Source organism: Gouania willdenowi, chromosome 12 (assembly GCF_900634775.1).
Source record: "Gouania willdenowi chromosome 12, fGouWil2.1, whole genome shotgun sequence".
Lineage (NCBI taxonomy): Eukaryota > Metazoa > Chordata > Actinopteri > Blenniiformes > Gobiesocidae > Gouania > Gouania willdenowi.
The window spans coordinates 27,795,380-27,811,126 of NC_041055.1; the positions used below are offsets into that span (position 1 = coordinate 27,795,380).

A 15,747-nucleotide genomic window follows, 5' to 3' on the forward strand; every position below is an offset into this window, starting at 1 on the left:
TACTCTCCATACTTTGGTCTTTCCATCACTTTGATCGAACTTCATCTTGGTCTCATCAGTCCATAAAACTTTGTTCCAAAACTTTTGTGGCTCATCTCTGTACTTCTTTTGCATCTTGTGGTATGGCCTCTATATTTCTTCTCTCAAAGTCGTCTTCGAACAGTGGATTGTGATACCTTCACCCCTGCCCTATGGAGGTTGGCAGTGACGTCACTGACTGTTGTCTTTGGGTGTTTCTTTACAGCCCTCACAATGTTTCTGTCATCAACTGCTGTTGAGACCCTTGGCCGACCTGTTTCATGTCTGTTGCTCAGTACACCAGTAGTTTCTTTCTTTTTCAGGACATTCCAAATTGCTGTATTGACTATGCCCAATGTTTGTGCAATAGCTCTGATTGATTTTCCCTCTTCTCTCAGCTTCAAAATGGTATACTTTTCTCCCATAGACAGCTCTCTGGTCTTCATGTTTTCACAGGTGAAACACAAAGCCAAAAACAAGAACTATTTAATGTTTAAGCAACACTAGAAACACCCATCAGTCACATGTTTCAATACTTTTGCTCAGTTGAAAAGTGGGTGGGTTCAAACAAACGGTGCTCTGTTCTGAGTTGTTTAACACATCTAGATGTAAACACCATGAAGAATTCTGAACTTTTGTCTCATATTCATGATTTGATCTGAAACCCAAATGTCTTCAGTATACAATAAAAACAAAGGAATTGACCTTGCCATTCCAATACTTTTGGAGGGGACTGTATACATTCTTACTAAATACATTTTCATTGTAGTCATTTTTTTTTTTTTTAAAAACACAAAATTTTAGAGTTATGGGAGTTGAAGTTTGGAAAGTATTAAAATTGTATCACAAAAACAGAATTTGTTTTACAGCACAATTTGAGTCAATGCAAAAATTGCATTTTTAAACACCCGTTTTAAATTATGGAGCCAAAAAGTCATCGTTACATTCAACAACTTCCTGCACAAACTTCCAGGATCTATTCCGTGTATCCTGTACTACGTGGTTAACTTCCTACCGGGGTAAATCACTATGGTAACGGCTAACCTGGTCAGGGACTAGGTTACGTGCTCGGGTAAGATCTCAGCGAGTAGAAAAGCACTGCCTCCCGACCAATCAGTTCTCTCGGAAAATGACCTGTGTGGATCGGATCTGACAGTTGACAGAAGAGAAAGAATGGATAGATGCAATCCTTTCATTTACCCAATGACATTAGATAAACTGATCACAGTGTCTGTTTATTCTCCGATTTATTTTTATTATTATATAACCTCACAAATATATACTGTATATTAACAGTCATCAATTATCTGCCTGTATTTCTTCTTTCCTGCTTTTTCTGCAACAACTGTTTTTGGTCTGATTTATGGATTTTAATTCTTCATATTTTTAGGAATTATTCCTCAATATTGACGTAAGTTGTTCTGCATTGTTTCTCCGCGTTTTTGATGGTCAGACGCTGCAAAGTCAACCCGTTTCATGTAAACATACAAGGTTGGAAAACCCAGGGTTAAGTAAACATGTTGATAACCAGCTTTGTAGTACAGCTGTTCTGTGTTTGGTTAAGTGAAGCCTGCTAATGGAAATATATCCCGGATATAATTATCCAGCTTCATAGTACAGGCCCTATGTGTAGTATTAGTTTAGTGAGTCATTCAGTGTATTTTCTGCCATTTTAAGAATTTTTGCTGTCAATTTGTCAGTTTTTCGAGTCATTATGTGTGGGTTTTTTTCTGTAATTTTTTGATATTTTGTTGTTGATTTGTGTGTTTTTGCAGCAATTTTCAGCATTTCAGACTCAGAAACAGAAGTCCTTTATTTATCACTTTATTTGCAGTCATTTTGTGTGTTTAAGTGATTGTTCTGTGTGTCTTTGGTGTCTTTTAATGCATTTTTTAAATCTTTTTGTGTTTTCAGGGAGTTATTATGTACGTTATATATACTTATTTATATTATACTTTGTTGTCAATTTGTGTGTTTTTGGCATGATTTTCTGTATTTTTCTCGTAGTTTTGTGTTTTTGCTGTCATTTAGTGTGTTAAGTGGTTATTCTGTCTTTTTTGTCATTTTGTGTATTTTGAAATCATTTTCTGCATGTGTTTTTACTTTGTGTACTTTTGTTGACAGTTTGTGCCTTTTGCTGTCGTTTTTGTGTCTTCTGTGAGTTACTTGTGCATTTTTAAAGTCATTACGTGTGTTTTTGTTATTGTGTTGTCATTTTTGGATAGTTTGTTGTCTATTTGTGTGTGTTTTTCGAGTAATTTTCTGTTTTTTGTTGCTGTTTTCTCCTTTTGCAGTCATTTTGTGTGTTGAGAGCTTGCTCTGTGTGTCTTCTGTGTATTTTTCCAATCTTTTTCTGTGTTTGTTTTAACTTTTGTTGACATTTTGTGCTTTTTGGGAGTCATTTTGTGTATGTTGGGCTTCAAATACATTCCAATGTCTTGAATTACATTTTTAATTTCCTGAGTATTATCATAGCGTCATGTCTCCACCTAGTGGTGGATAAGGAAACTACATGTTTAGATTCAATAAGACACACCTGTTGATTAGTTGTAATTTAACTACGTCACACACACTCACTTTGAAAACACTGGACAATCCTTCCATAATGAAGAACAGAGAAGTTATTCACAAAGTTGACTGTATAATCCTAAAGGACAGGATTATATTAAAGAGTAAACATTACCTCAGTGATTGGGACGTTAGCTCAGCTGTGCAGACATCGTGAGAAGCTCGAGCAGAGAGTGTAGCGCCATTAAAGCGTTGAGTTCATGAGGTGAGGAATGAGATGTCGAGCTCAGGTCAGACTGGTCCATCTGACCCGGGTGAAGGACAGCCTGTGAACAGCCTGACTGTGGTGGTCCTGCTCCTCATCCCCTGTGTGGTCATCCTGCTGCTGTTAAACTGCGTCTTCCTGCTCTACAAGCTGCTGAGGACCAGGACCAGGACCAGGGACCACCCCCAGGTAGGGCTGGGCGATACGGACCTAAATTCATATCTCGATATTTTTAACTCAAAATGGCGTTATCCGATTTTTTTTTTAACAATTCTGGGTTAAATTTGTTGATGCAAAACGGCACACAGGAACATTTATTCACAAACAGCTGCATAATATGTTCCACTGTTGACTTTTTCCTCCTATAATGCAGTGGTTCTCAAAGTGTTGTGTCTCAATTACTATGGAGGTAGATGTGCGTCTTTATTATTCAATCAAAAAAAGTTTTCAAGCAAATAATAATAATAATAATAACTTCAATTAAAAAATAAATAAATATTTTCAATCAAATAAAAAGTGTTAAAATGCAACAAAAAATTAAAAAAATACTTGACCTAAATAAATGCATTTGAACACTTTTTGAAAACTTTTTTTTTAATTGAAAACTTATTTTTAATTGAATAATAAAAACACAAATCTACTTCCATAAAGTACCCCCTTCTCCTATTTCTGAATTGAAGTCCCCCCTTTGTCCGACTGCAATATTTTGCCTAGAAAACGCTTTAAAAACACCTATAGGTCATAATGATGATTGAACGAGTGATAAAACACATTTTAAAGAATCTCTTTTTGTAATTAAGTGGAAAGAAAACAGTCTTTAGTGCACCTTTTTTGTATTGTGGCCCCATTTTGATATCAATAATTAATAACTATTTATTTCTAGAATTAGATTTTGAGCTAAGATATATATATATATATTTTTTTTATTATTTTACTGCATTTAGTTGTGAAATTATAGAAACACAGTTGTTTAGGATTGTGTGTTTTAATTTTTTTTAAAAATAGAATAATAATAAAAAATGTCAATCTATTTACATTTTTCAGAAATTTCAGGTGACCCCATTTAAATTCCAGGTGACTATACATAGGGCCCCGACCCCAAGGTTGAAAAACACTGATTTAGTTGCTCCTGAATATATTTATTTCTATAGTTTTTTTTTTAGCATCTTTGGTCAGTGGTTGATGGGACCAACACTGACAATGTATTTGTTGATTTTCCTCTCTCTCTCTCTCTCTCTCTCTCTCTCTCTCTCTCTCTCTCAAATACTCCTAGGGGTACACATACCCCCATTTGAGAAACACTGCTCCAAGGGACAGCATGTGTGAGTGAGTTCTGTAGGTTTGTGTTAGGATGCACTCAGTGATCATCTAACTGAGCTTTTCATGTTCTGAGAAGTACAGAGAGCAGCGACTCCTTAATCTAGTGTTTTAATACAAAATAACTGTTTGACTCTATGAATAATAATAAATACATATATGATATGATTTATACTGTGATTGTATACATAGATATATGTATATATAGATATATCTCGATATAGGCGATATTGTCATTTCCTATATCACCAAAATAGAAAACTTGATCTTGAATGTCGATATATTGCCCAGCCCTACACCCAGGTCCAGGAGCTGCTGCTGCAGCACAGGAGAGCCTCCGGTTCTCAGTCGGAGCATCCCGTCACTTCCTCCAGGGCCTCGTCCAGGGACCACTGCAGGGTCCCACTGCTGCTGACCTCCGTCAGGGCCCCCAGCACCATCAGGGCCACCTCCCCCTCTGCTCCCCGCCTCACCCTGAGACCTGAGCCACCTCCTGGTCCTGGTAGTCCCAGCTGCAGCAGCACCAAGGCGGGGTGGTGCAGGAGCTCCTTAGCCCTGCTCAGGTCCACTGATTCAGAGGCTGAGGTCAGGGTGAACCTGGTTCCCCCCAACACCCCCATGGTGAGGGTTCATTAGAACAGTGGTTCCCAATCATTTTGTCCCATGTCCCCCCTTTGCATTTTTGTCAAATCATGTGTACCCCCTCTTCATATCATAAGTAATGTCTCCATAATCTCATATGCTTTTGTTTTTATGTGGAACATTGCGCTCTTATAAACCCCTAAATGTGTCTCAAACATTGGTTTCCTAAGGCTTAATCTACAAATTAAAAACAATGTGTGCAAAGTGTAAATGATTTAAAAATAATATATCATGTGATTACTTCAATAGTAAATAAATAGGGTCTCCGTTATAAAATGTAGCTAATTATTGTTTCCTATTGCCAGAAGTGTGATACAATAACCTCTACAGCATAAAATAATTCTGTTTCAACAAATTGCAAGAAAATATAGTAATTTATTGAGCAATATTACTGGTAGTTTGTGGTGAATTTGCTCAAAAAGAACTTGGAACATTTCCCAACAAGTACCCCCTGCAATGTGCTCATGTACCCCAGTGTTGGAACCACTGCACTAGAACATCATAAATAAACTGTGATTATGGAGGTAGATTTGTGTCTTATTCAATCAAAAACACATTTTCAATCAAAGAAAAAGTGTTCAAATTTTTTTTTTTTGTTGAAAAGTTATTTATTCATTTTTTACAGTACCCAAAATTATATGATTCAAGCCAATTAACAAAACACTGCTTAAATAAAAAAAAAATTAGTAACTATCAACATAAAGACTGTAAAGCCACTGATTAATAAGAAAAGGCAAACTTGTTATTTCAGGAAATACAATGTAAAGAAAAAAACGTATATTCAAAAATAAATTTGCTCAAATCGCTAATAGTGAACAATAAAGGCAAAATGTAACTGTAAACAACAAACTAGTGCACTTTAATGGTGTAAGAAAATTTGGCGGTGCGTCACGATATTTCACCGTGCAATTATATCAATCCAAAAAATGTCCAAAACAATTTTTTAAATCATGTTTTTTTAATGAAAAAAAAAAAAAAAAACATTTAATTGCGCTAACATATGCATAGCACATAAAAACACCCAGTCACTAGGTGTCAGTGAACCCCATCATACCTATAAAAAAAAAAAAATAAGAACATAACAGAATCTGAATCTGTTGTATAAGCAAAAGTTGAACTTTTAAAAAATATATATAATTTATAAACATAGCCACTTGGTTTTATATTGGTACTTGAATTACAGTTAGTTGCCATTTATCTTTACTCACAAATTTAAATACCATTCATACCATTTTGTACTTGTAAAGTACAGTCACTGGGCCATCACTGTGGGATGTTGAGCAAGTCCCTTAACCCCGAACTGCTCCCCAGGCGCCGCAAAATGGCTGCCGACTGGGTTAAATGGGTTAAATTACAGAGGACAAATTTATATGTGTATCAGTGTGTAACAACATATATAACATCATATACCAATAAAGTTTGAGTAAAGGTGAAATTTGTAATTATTGATATTGCAATTTATATTGTATCGTTTAATATCGGGATATATATCGTATTAATCAGCGATTTACAGCAAATCCAAAGCAGTTACCACTAGAGGGGGGAGGATACCCTGAATTTTGTAACTATGGGACATGAACATGTGGAGGTTTGAAAGCAGTTTGTTTTGTTCACACAGAACCCTCTGCGTGTCCATCAGGAGGCTGGACACGTAGATCTGATCAATAACAGCAGTGATTATGAAGTCCTTCCAGATGTTGCAGTGCATGTGTGTGACGAAGCAGGAACAGCTTTGGAACACACCAACCCACTGTCTCTGACCTCCTGGATCAACACGTCTACAGTGGGTCCTGGACTGGACAGTGACTTTGGGGCAAGTGCAGGTACTATATTTGGTCACTATAGCTGATATCTATGATTATTGAACGGAATAACCTATAAACATGTGATGTTAGGATATTTCAAGTTATGATTTTGAGCTATATCTTCCTGTTTTTTAGTTAAAGTTACAAATTTGACAGAAACTAACACCAATAATGAAGGTTAAAAGGAGCTTTAACACCAAATGATTTAAACAGTTGTTTTGCTGCTATTTTTCATAACAGTTATTGGCTATTGACACACTTTGTTTCCTTTTTTTTTTGTAGTTATTTCATTCAAAATTAAACATTTAAGGGTTTTTAGTATTTTTAAACACAAATACTATCAACAAACTTGATTTTGGAGGGTTTTTGTATTGCTTCTTAAAAACAAATTGTAAATTAAATAGTTTATTTGGCATTGAAGATAATAAAAGTACAGTATGTTGCTAAAATTACTTTGTTTTTGTTAATCCATAAATTCAACATATTTGAGGTTTTTTTTTTTTTATTCCTCTTGTCTAAAAAAACACAAGAATAGTTTTAAAATGTGACCCAAGTACTTGTTGCTCGACTTTCCTTTGACCAGTTTATTATTTTCACCATAGTATATATAGTAAAGATGTAAATCCTCGTTTTAATCACAAATAAAATGGGTTAAAAGGGACCAAAAATGGTGCAAAAGGTGGTGAAATGGGATTTTAAAAATACAAATGACAGTGGGCAAAAACAGACAGAAAAATTGGCTTCAAAGTGGCAGAAATGGTGGTGGTGGTGGGGGGGTGCACTGGGGTAATGTAATTTATAAAATAGGAACAATTAGTTTAAGCTGGCAAATAACATGACACATGATGAATGTGGTTAAATTGGCAAATATAAGTTTGAAATATGGTGAAAAGAGGTTTAAAGTGACAATAATGGATCAACATAAGCAACATTAGGTGGAAAAGCAGTGGAAAGTACATTTTTCAGAAAATGCTTTGAAATTTGATGAAGTGGCAGAAATGGGAGTAATGTAGCAAAAATGCATTAAAAAGAGCAAGAATATGGCAAAAAAAAAGTGATGAAAATAAGTTAAAATATAGCAAGTTTGGTGTAGTTGTAGAAAGAGTAAAAAATAAGAAAAAAAAGGTCTGAAATGGTTCCAAAGCTTGTATTTATTTACCTGGAATGATGTTAAACGTGTGTGTTTCGTGCAGGTGTGTCCCTGCGTATTCTATCAGCAGACAGCGACGCTCTGCTGACCTCTGCTCTAGAGTGGGACTATTATGACCCGTGTTACGTCAAACAGAACCACCTCCCTAAACACCAGCACCACAGACCTGCACTGCACACTAAACACTACTGGGTGTGAAGAACAAAGCTTTTAATATTAATTTATTTAAATAAAATAATGTATTTGTACAAATGTGATTGTTCACAAATGTAAGACACTTATGTTTACACATGTATTGTTAATAACTTCACTTTGCCACTGAATTATAGTTTCATTTGCACATTTAGTGTTAAATGTTTAGTCTTGTTGATCCTAGTCACTATTTGTTTAAGCAGCACATTTTGTTTAGCTTTTTGTGAGTTTTGTTCACTTATTTATACACAAGATTTGACTTTGACATGATTTCCATTTGAAGAAAACACAGTAGGTACCAGCATTTGTTTCGTCTTCCTATCCAAATTATGATTTAATAAATTATTTTAAAATAAAGGTCCAAGTGTCCAAAAACTGGTTGGGTTTAGTTTATTTTTTAATGGTTGAAATCTGACCTTTAGGTAAATTACAATGTGTGCTATGCGACTCCAGCAGGTAAAAATAATTAAAAAATGTTAGAATATTAATGAAATCACAGAACAGAGATGCTTAGGCCACTTTTAGGAATATTTTATTCTCCATCTAGAGATATCTGTACAGTAAAGATCAAGTGCAACTTGAATTCTTTTACAAGTTCATGGAAAAATGTTTCTCACATTGAACTAAAACCAAACACCAACGAACAAAACGTGTCGTTTTACTCAAAGCTGGAGAGGAAAGTCAACACAGTTTGCTTAAGTTTAACGTCAGATGCTTCTGAAATCTTGCCGTCAGCCCTGGAAAAAAAACACAAAGATACAGTTTACAACACAATAATCTGAAAAAGATTTAGGAAATAAAGAATAGATCTTTGTTACCTGATGGCAGACAGCAGGTCCTGGTGCTGGCTCAGAATGTGTTGTAGGAAAGCTTTCTCAAACTTGGTGATCTTTGCTGGCTCCATTTTGTCCAAGTGTCCCCTCACACCAGCGTAAATGACTGTAACCTGTTCCTCTATAGCCATTGGAGCTGAGTGGAGGAAGTACAGTATAATGCATCAGGTAATGAAATAGTAACTAATAGTGAAGCAGGAATACTTACAGTACTGTCCCTGTTTAAGGAGCTCAGTGAGACGAACGCCTCTATTGAGCAGCTGCTGCGTAGCAGCGTCCAGATCAGAACCAAACTGAGCAAAAGCTGCCACCTCTCTGTACTGGGCCAACTCCAGCTTCATGGTGCCAGCCACCTGGGAACAGGTAGGAGGGAATTTATTATTCAGAATTTAATTATTTGGATTACGTGCTCACTAGCGCGACAGGACAAGCACGCGCAGAACGACCCGAATTAATTTAAAGCGGAATGATCGTATACAAGATCAAGGAATTAATCAAATTTGGAATAAACCAGTTTAATTCTTAATTAGGCGTTTACTAGGGGTGTAAATTGTTATGAATTTGCATGTCACGCTACGATATCCCAATACAATATACATTGCGAACTATGGCAAAAATAAATAATTTCACATCTATAAGTACAAAATCATTTGAAATACAATTTATTTTATTTGTTTATAACTTGTGAGAACATGTAAAAACATCAAAAACAAGTGGTGTTTTTTATCAAACAGTTAAATTACATTTTTCTATTCTGTTAGTTCTTAATTTCTTAAAAAAAAAAAAAAACCACATCTATGAAAGTGTCCAGTATGTTTTATGAAAATAAAGTGCAATTAACTTCCAGCTAAAATGCATTGAGTGACGTACAGTAGTTTAACACGGTCTGATGTGTTCACTGGCACATGATGACCGGGCGTTTACGTGCTATGTATATGTTGGTGAAATGAAATGTTTTTTCGTTAAAAACATGTCTAATAAAATTGATTTGGACATTTTTTGGATCGATACGATAATAGCGCGGTGAAATGTCGCCAAATCATTTTTTTCTTACTAGGTCACGATAGGTCATTTTTAATATTTTCAAAGAGGACTGAATGTTAAAGCTCTCATGTAAACGTAGCCATTGTGGTAATAGTTTAGACATGAAGAACAAACCTGCTTCATGGCCCTGGTCTGAGCAGCAGAACCAACACGAGACACAGACAGACCCACGTTGATGGCGGGTCGAATCCCTTTGTAGAAGAGCTCAGTTTCTAAGAAGATCTGTGGGACAGGAACAGGAAGTAAAAACACATTCAAAGCCTTTTCAGCTGTTTCAGCATGTGCCGTACCTGTCCATCAGTGATGGAGATGACGTTAGTTGGAATGTAGGCGGACACGTCTCCAGCCTGGGTCTCAATGACGGGCAGAGCTGTGAGGGAACCGCCGCCAAAGTTGTCGTTCATCTTAGCGGCTCTCTCCAGGAGACGGGAATGCAAGTAAAAGACGTCTCCGGGGTAGGCCTCACGACCGGGGGGGCGACGCAGCAGCAGGGACATCTGACGGTAGGCCACGGCCTGTGGATCAACAGCCAGCAGTTAGAAACAACTTTAGTTTTTTTACAGTCACATTTACAGATTTTCTAGGTACCATTATTGTCTGAGAATTAATTGCTATATTACAATTATTTTTGCATTATGTAATTTCACACTACCATGAATACGTAAAAATCACATGAACACTTCTTATAGGTCTTAAATTTACATTATGTCCATCTTTGGATGCTCTAATAACATAATAAATCAACACTTTAAAATAACCATAAAAGTAAAAATAAAATAAAAATCTGCTGTGTAAACAATCAATAAATACTACATATTAATTACGGTATGAACTCTCAGAAAAAAACATAAAAGCTAAAGGAGGCAAGTATGTGAAATATATAAATATTGGAGATATTATCAATAAATATATTATAACTTAATATAAATAAAATAAATAATTATAATTAAATACTATCAAAAATATATTAAAGCAAAAAAGGTGATATATGTTCATTGACTGAGGGTCCAATTCAACCTTATTTTAGTTCAGGGGCCGAATACGGACCAGTTTAATCTATAAGTAGTAAAACAAGCAATTTTATCATTTTTGTGCTCGAGGTTCCACTTCCATGAATAAAAGTATTTAAAGTATGTAAGGCACCAACAATGTCCAAGCAATAAGTGACAAATCAGTCCCTGCAGGATCTTAAATTTCCTTGATTTTTATGAAATTTGGGGGAATAATTTGAGGAAAATTGTAAGATTTTGGAAAAATTTGAGACTGAAAATGACTGTCATCATGTGACATTGTGTATTTGGAGTGACTGAGATATCTACAACTGAATTAGTTAATGATTTACACAATGAGTCAACGTTTTCTCTACAGACCAAATTGGGACCTTTAAAGGGCCGGGTTTGGCCCCCGGGCCTTGAGTTTGACACATATGCTTTAGTTTGTTTGGGATTCTGACACGCCTTCATCTGCATGACACAGTTGTTGTGTAAGTATGATTTTGTTTTCCAGGCGAGATGCGCTAATGTACCAATATAGTTCCGGCATTACATTTCTGTGAAATTGACGGTATTTAGGAAACGCTAGGATTAATTAATGGTAATGTTTATGACTGCCACACTCACCTGCTTGGAAAGATCATCGTAGATGATGAGGGCGTGTTTGCCGTTGTCTCTGAAGTACTCCCCCATGGAGCAGCCTGAGTAGGGGGCCAGGTACTGCAGAGGAGCAGCATCAGAGGCCGTCGCTGACACGACGATGGTGTACTTCATGGCGTCTGCGTCTGTCAGTCTCTTCACCAGCTGAGCCACGGTGGACCGTTTCTGACCGATGGCCACGTAGATGCAGTACAGCTTCTTCTTCTCGTCCGTTCCCTCGTTAAAACGCTTCTGGTTGATGATCGTGTCGATGGCGATCGCAGTTTTACTGCAACACAGTTTAAACGGAGTTTGATAAATGCAGTTTTATTGTTGCATAATGCAGTGTTTCCCAAATGGGGGAAAGTGTACCCCTAGGTGTACGCAATGGCATTATAGGGGGTACTTTAGAGAGAAAAATTAACAAACGAAAGCATTAAAAATGTGGGGTTTTATATTGTATATTATTAGTTAAAAATTATAATCATAACATTGATGAAATTGATCTTGATTAGAACATGAACTGAAAATCCAAGTGTCAGTCTTGGTTCTACACCAGGCAGGAGAGGACTGGAAATGATAGAAACTATAGAAAAAAATCCATTTTGGAGGCACTAAATCAGTGGTTCTCAGCCTTTTTCTTGTCGTAACCCCATGTTTTACAATATATTACAAAACTTTAACTAAATTTATATTTGAGAAACTGAAAGTATAGAATACAGTTATTTGAGATTGTATTTAGCGTTTTATTTTGAAAAAGAATAATGATTTAAGCTCTGAGCTTTCTGTCTCTTCCTGCACTGGATATCAATTTCTGTCATAATATGTATTGTTTTAATTGTGCAAAGCAAATAAATAAAAAAAAACATTGAAAATAAATAAATTCTGAATTCAAACATATTTTAATCGGTATTTTTTAAATGTCATTATTACTTGACATTTCAGGCGACCCATTTTATTTCCAGGCGACCCCACATGGGGTCACGACCCCAAGGTTAAAAACCCTGCATTAAATACTGTTTCATTTCACTTATTTACAATGGGATTCTTCAAAAGATATTTTGTTATTCATTCCAACATTGTGTCTATAAATGTTTTTCCATAGAATTCTGAGTAAAATGTTGTAGTCAGACAAAGGGGGAACTTGGATTCAGAAATAGGAGAAAAAGTTTGAGAAGCGCTGGCATAAAACATGTAACAACACATGTTGAATGTGGGAGAACTGGTCTCACCCAGTCTGTCTGTCTCCAATGATGAGCTCACGCTGTCCACGGCCGATGGGAACCAAACTGTCCACGGCTTTGATGCCCGTCTGCATGGGCTCCCTCACAGAGATACGGGGGATGATGCCGGGGGCCTTCAGACCAACACGTCTACGGGTGTTTGATCCAAGAGGACCCTGAGAGGACAAATAGAAAAGAGTGGACTCTTAGCACCACTTAGATATTTAACGTCATTACAAAGGAAAAACTGATACCTTCCCATCGATGGCGTTTCCCAGAGCATCAACAACACGTCCCAGGAGCTCCTCACCAACAGGCACGTCAACAATGGCTCCTGTTCTCTTCACAATGTCGCCCTCTTTGATCAGCTTATCGTTACCGAACACCACAACACCAACATTATCAGGCTCCAAGTTCAGAGACATGCCCTGGAAAAGAGTTGGAAAAAAAAAAAAAAAAACAAACATTATTATGACCTTTACAGGTGTGCTATACAATTACAGAGGCAGGAATATAGCAGTCATGTTAACTGTACTATTCTAGGGACATTCAGGCACTCATTAGCTAAAATAAATACTATTACATTATCTTTTCATTTTTTTTTTTGCATTAATTACACCTAAAGCATATGCAACATAATCTCGATATTTTTACTCGGAATGGCAATATTAAATGAAAATATCTCGATATTTTAAGCTCAGAATGGCGATATACAATATATATCTAAATATTTTCACTCAAAATGGTAATATAAGATATATCTTGATATTTTTGATTCAAAATTATGATATGATATATATCTCAATATTTTTAACTTGAAATGGCAAAATACGAGATATATATTGCAGTATTTTTACTCAAAATGGTGATTTAAGATATATATCTTGATATTTTTAAATTCAATATGGCAATATACAATATATATCTTAATATTTTTAACTCGAAATTGCAAAATATGATATATATATATATCTGTATTTCTACTCAAAATGATGAGATCCACTACATATATCTCAATATTTTTAACTCAACTCTAGGTTAAATTTGCTGGTGAAAAATGCCACACAGCAGCACATTTATTAACAAACAGCAGCACAATATGGGCTGGCTTTATTCCTGTAAGGGACAGCACGTGTGAGTGAGTTCTGTAATGTAGCTTGTTTAGATGAAGGTCTGCGTTAGAACGCACACAGAAATCCATCTAACTGTGATTTTCATGCTGTTCTGAGAAGTAGTGAAAGCAGCCACACCTAAAACAACTATTGTAATATTCTATATCGCCAAAAATAGAAACATTGATAGATTTTGAATCTTGATATATTAAACAGGCCTAAGTTACATGTAAGCAACTTGAAACATCAATGAGCGGTCTGCATGGTAAATGCCAAATGTTTAAATAATAGAAACATGCTTTTAAACACCTTTATATTCTATAAACTGAATACTCACCTTAAGACCAGAGGAGAACTCCACCATCTCCTCAGCCTGAACATTCCTGAGACCATAAACTCTGGCAATACCATCACCGATGGACAGAACCCGACCAGTCTCCTCCAGATCAGCAGCTGTGTCGGCTCCAAGGATCTTCTCCTCCAAAATGGACGACACCTCAGCAGTGCCTGAAATTTCAACAAGGACACACATGGTGACCTCTTTCAGAACACTACTTTTTATTTTTATTTTTTAAATATAACTTCAGGTTCACGTTAAATGAAACTACCTGTTTTCTGCAGCCATGGGCGGCTGGTGTGTAGATTTTTGGCACCTACACAAGCTGCAGCAACATTCTTGGATACCTTTAACACAATATTTAAAACATAAATAATGGGTTAGTTTAGTTAAAACTAAGAAGTTAATATCCACCTGTTTGTATTATGGGGAGAGAGAAAAAACAGCTCAACAGGTAAATGTTAAATCTATGAACCTATATTTAAGTGAGGCATACAAATACAAATATTAACTAAGAAAAAAAATTGTATTAATGACTATACACATCAATCAAAAGAATCCAAATTATGGATTTTTGTTTCATATAATCCTTAAAAAGAACATCCCATTTTACGGTATTTTTAAAGTTTCAATCATGGTAAATTATTTTAGCTGCTTTTATTTTGAAACTGGGTAAATAAATGATATTTTTTTTTTTTAAAAAAAAGGTTCTCTATACTTTTACTATTCACATTTTTCCTTTTTATTAATCTTTATCACTTCTATTTTGCTGAAATGTGAACTATCCAGGACACTATACTTTATTCAAATTGCATTATTTAAATGACGCAAAAATAAAATAAATAAGAGCCAATTCTGAAGATAGCCAACATTGAAACCTAAGCACACCTGACCTTCAGCGTTAATTACATAGGTTATTTCTTTTTTAAAACGCACAAAAATCAAATATTACTCATTATCTCTGTTAATGAACTGCTGTGCTTTTCCAAATATGGTTTGTTCCTCTGTTTCTCAGCTGTTGTGATTGAGGTCGGCCTGAATGAAAAGCCCAGTGCCCTCCGTGCAAAGACACACCGCCATTAAAACACGCGTTTTTCTAATTAATAAAAGCAAAAATCCGAATTTAAGGTGGTATTGTAGGCTTACAAGTCCAGCTCTTCGAGGTAGGCTACGGGCAAGAGCCGCAGCAACACGAACCGACAGCATATTGGTGTCCTGAACAGTCTGTTCTGCTCCTGGAGCGGAAAGAGAAGGATGGCGGACACCACAGCGATCTGTGGAAAGGTCACAGTCACCCGGAAGCACTTCACAATAAGAGCGCACAAATAAAATAAAATAAAATAAAATAAAATAAAATAAAATAAAATAAAATAAAATAAAATAAAATAAAATAAAATAAAATAAAATAAAGTAGAGCTTCTAGGCATAATCAAAACAGATAAATTGCCATGTCTAATTTCCAGTTATTGTTGGGGGGAAAAAAACATGAGTTATCAGTGAGAGGATATTGCAAATCATTTATAGGCACAAAACCTCATTAAACCAAATTCAAACAATGTAGAACAATTCAAACAAAAACGTTTTCCAAATTTTAGACAATATATTGTCAGCAAAAGTTGTTGACAACACAAAGTGCAATGCAATGTACATAAAGAATATGATAATATATG

The 15,747-nt window shown here is 35.7% G+C and overlaps 2 protein-coding genes across 2 annotated transcripts; one reads left to right on the forward strand and one right to left on the reverse strand.

Annotated features, from left to right (window-relative positions):
* Window positions 1-2,668: 2,668 nt before the first annotated feature.
* hwa (huluwa) lies at window positions 2,669-7,903 on the forward strand. The gene is made up of 4 exons (XM_028462265.1): window positions 2,669-2,980; window positions 4,400-4,729; window positions 6,369-6,573; window positions 7,749-7,903. The coding sequence occupies exons 1-4, from the start codon at window positions 2,804-2,806 to the stop codon at window positions 7,901-7,903; spliced, it is 867 nt and encodes a 288-aa protein (XP_028318066.1). The 5' UTR covers window positions 2,669-2,803.
* A 509-nt stretch (window positions 7,904-8,412) lies between these two features.
* atp5fa1 (ATP synthase F1 subunit alpha) lies at window positions 8,413-15,370 on the reverse strand. The gene is made up of 11 exons (XM_028463392.1): window positions 15,224-15,370; window positions 14,349-14,424; window positions 14,078-14,247; window positions 12,883-13,056; window positions 12,638-12,804; window positions 11,394-11,694; window positions 10,065-10,289; window positions 9,889-9,996; window positions 8,939-9,083; window positions 8,716-8,866; window positions 8,413-8,634 (listed from the first exon to the last, which is right to left on the reverse strand). The coding sequence occupies exons 1-11, from the start codon at window positions 15,281-15,283 to the stop codon at window positions 8,556-8,558; spliced, it is 1,656 nt and encodes a 551-aa protein (XP_028319193.1). The 5' UTR covers window positions 15,284-15,370; the 3' UTR covers window positions 8,413-8,555.
* Between the last annotated feature and the right edge of the window lie 377 nt (window positions 15,371-15,747).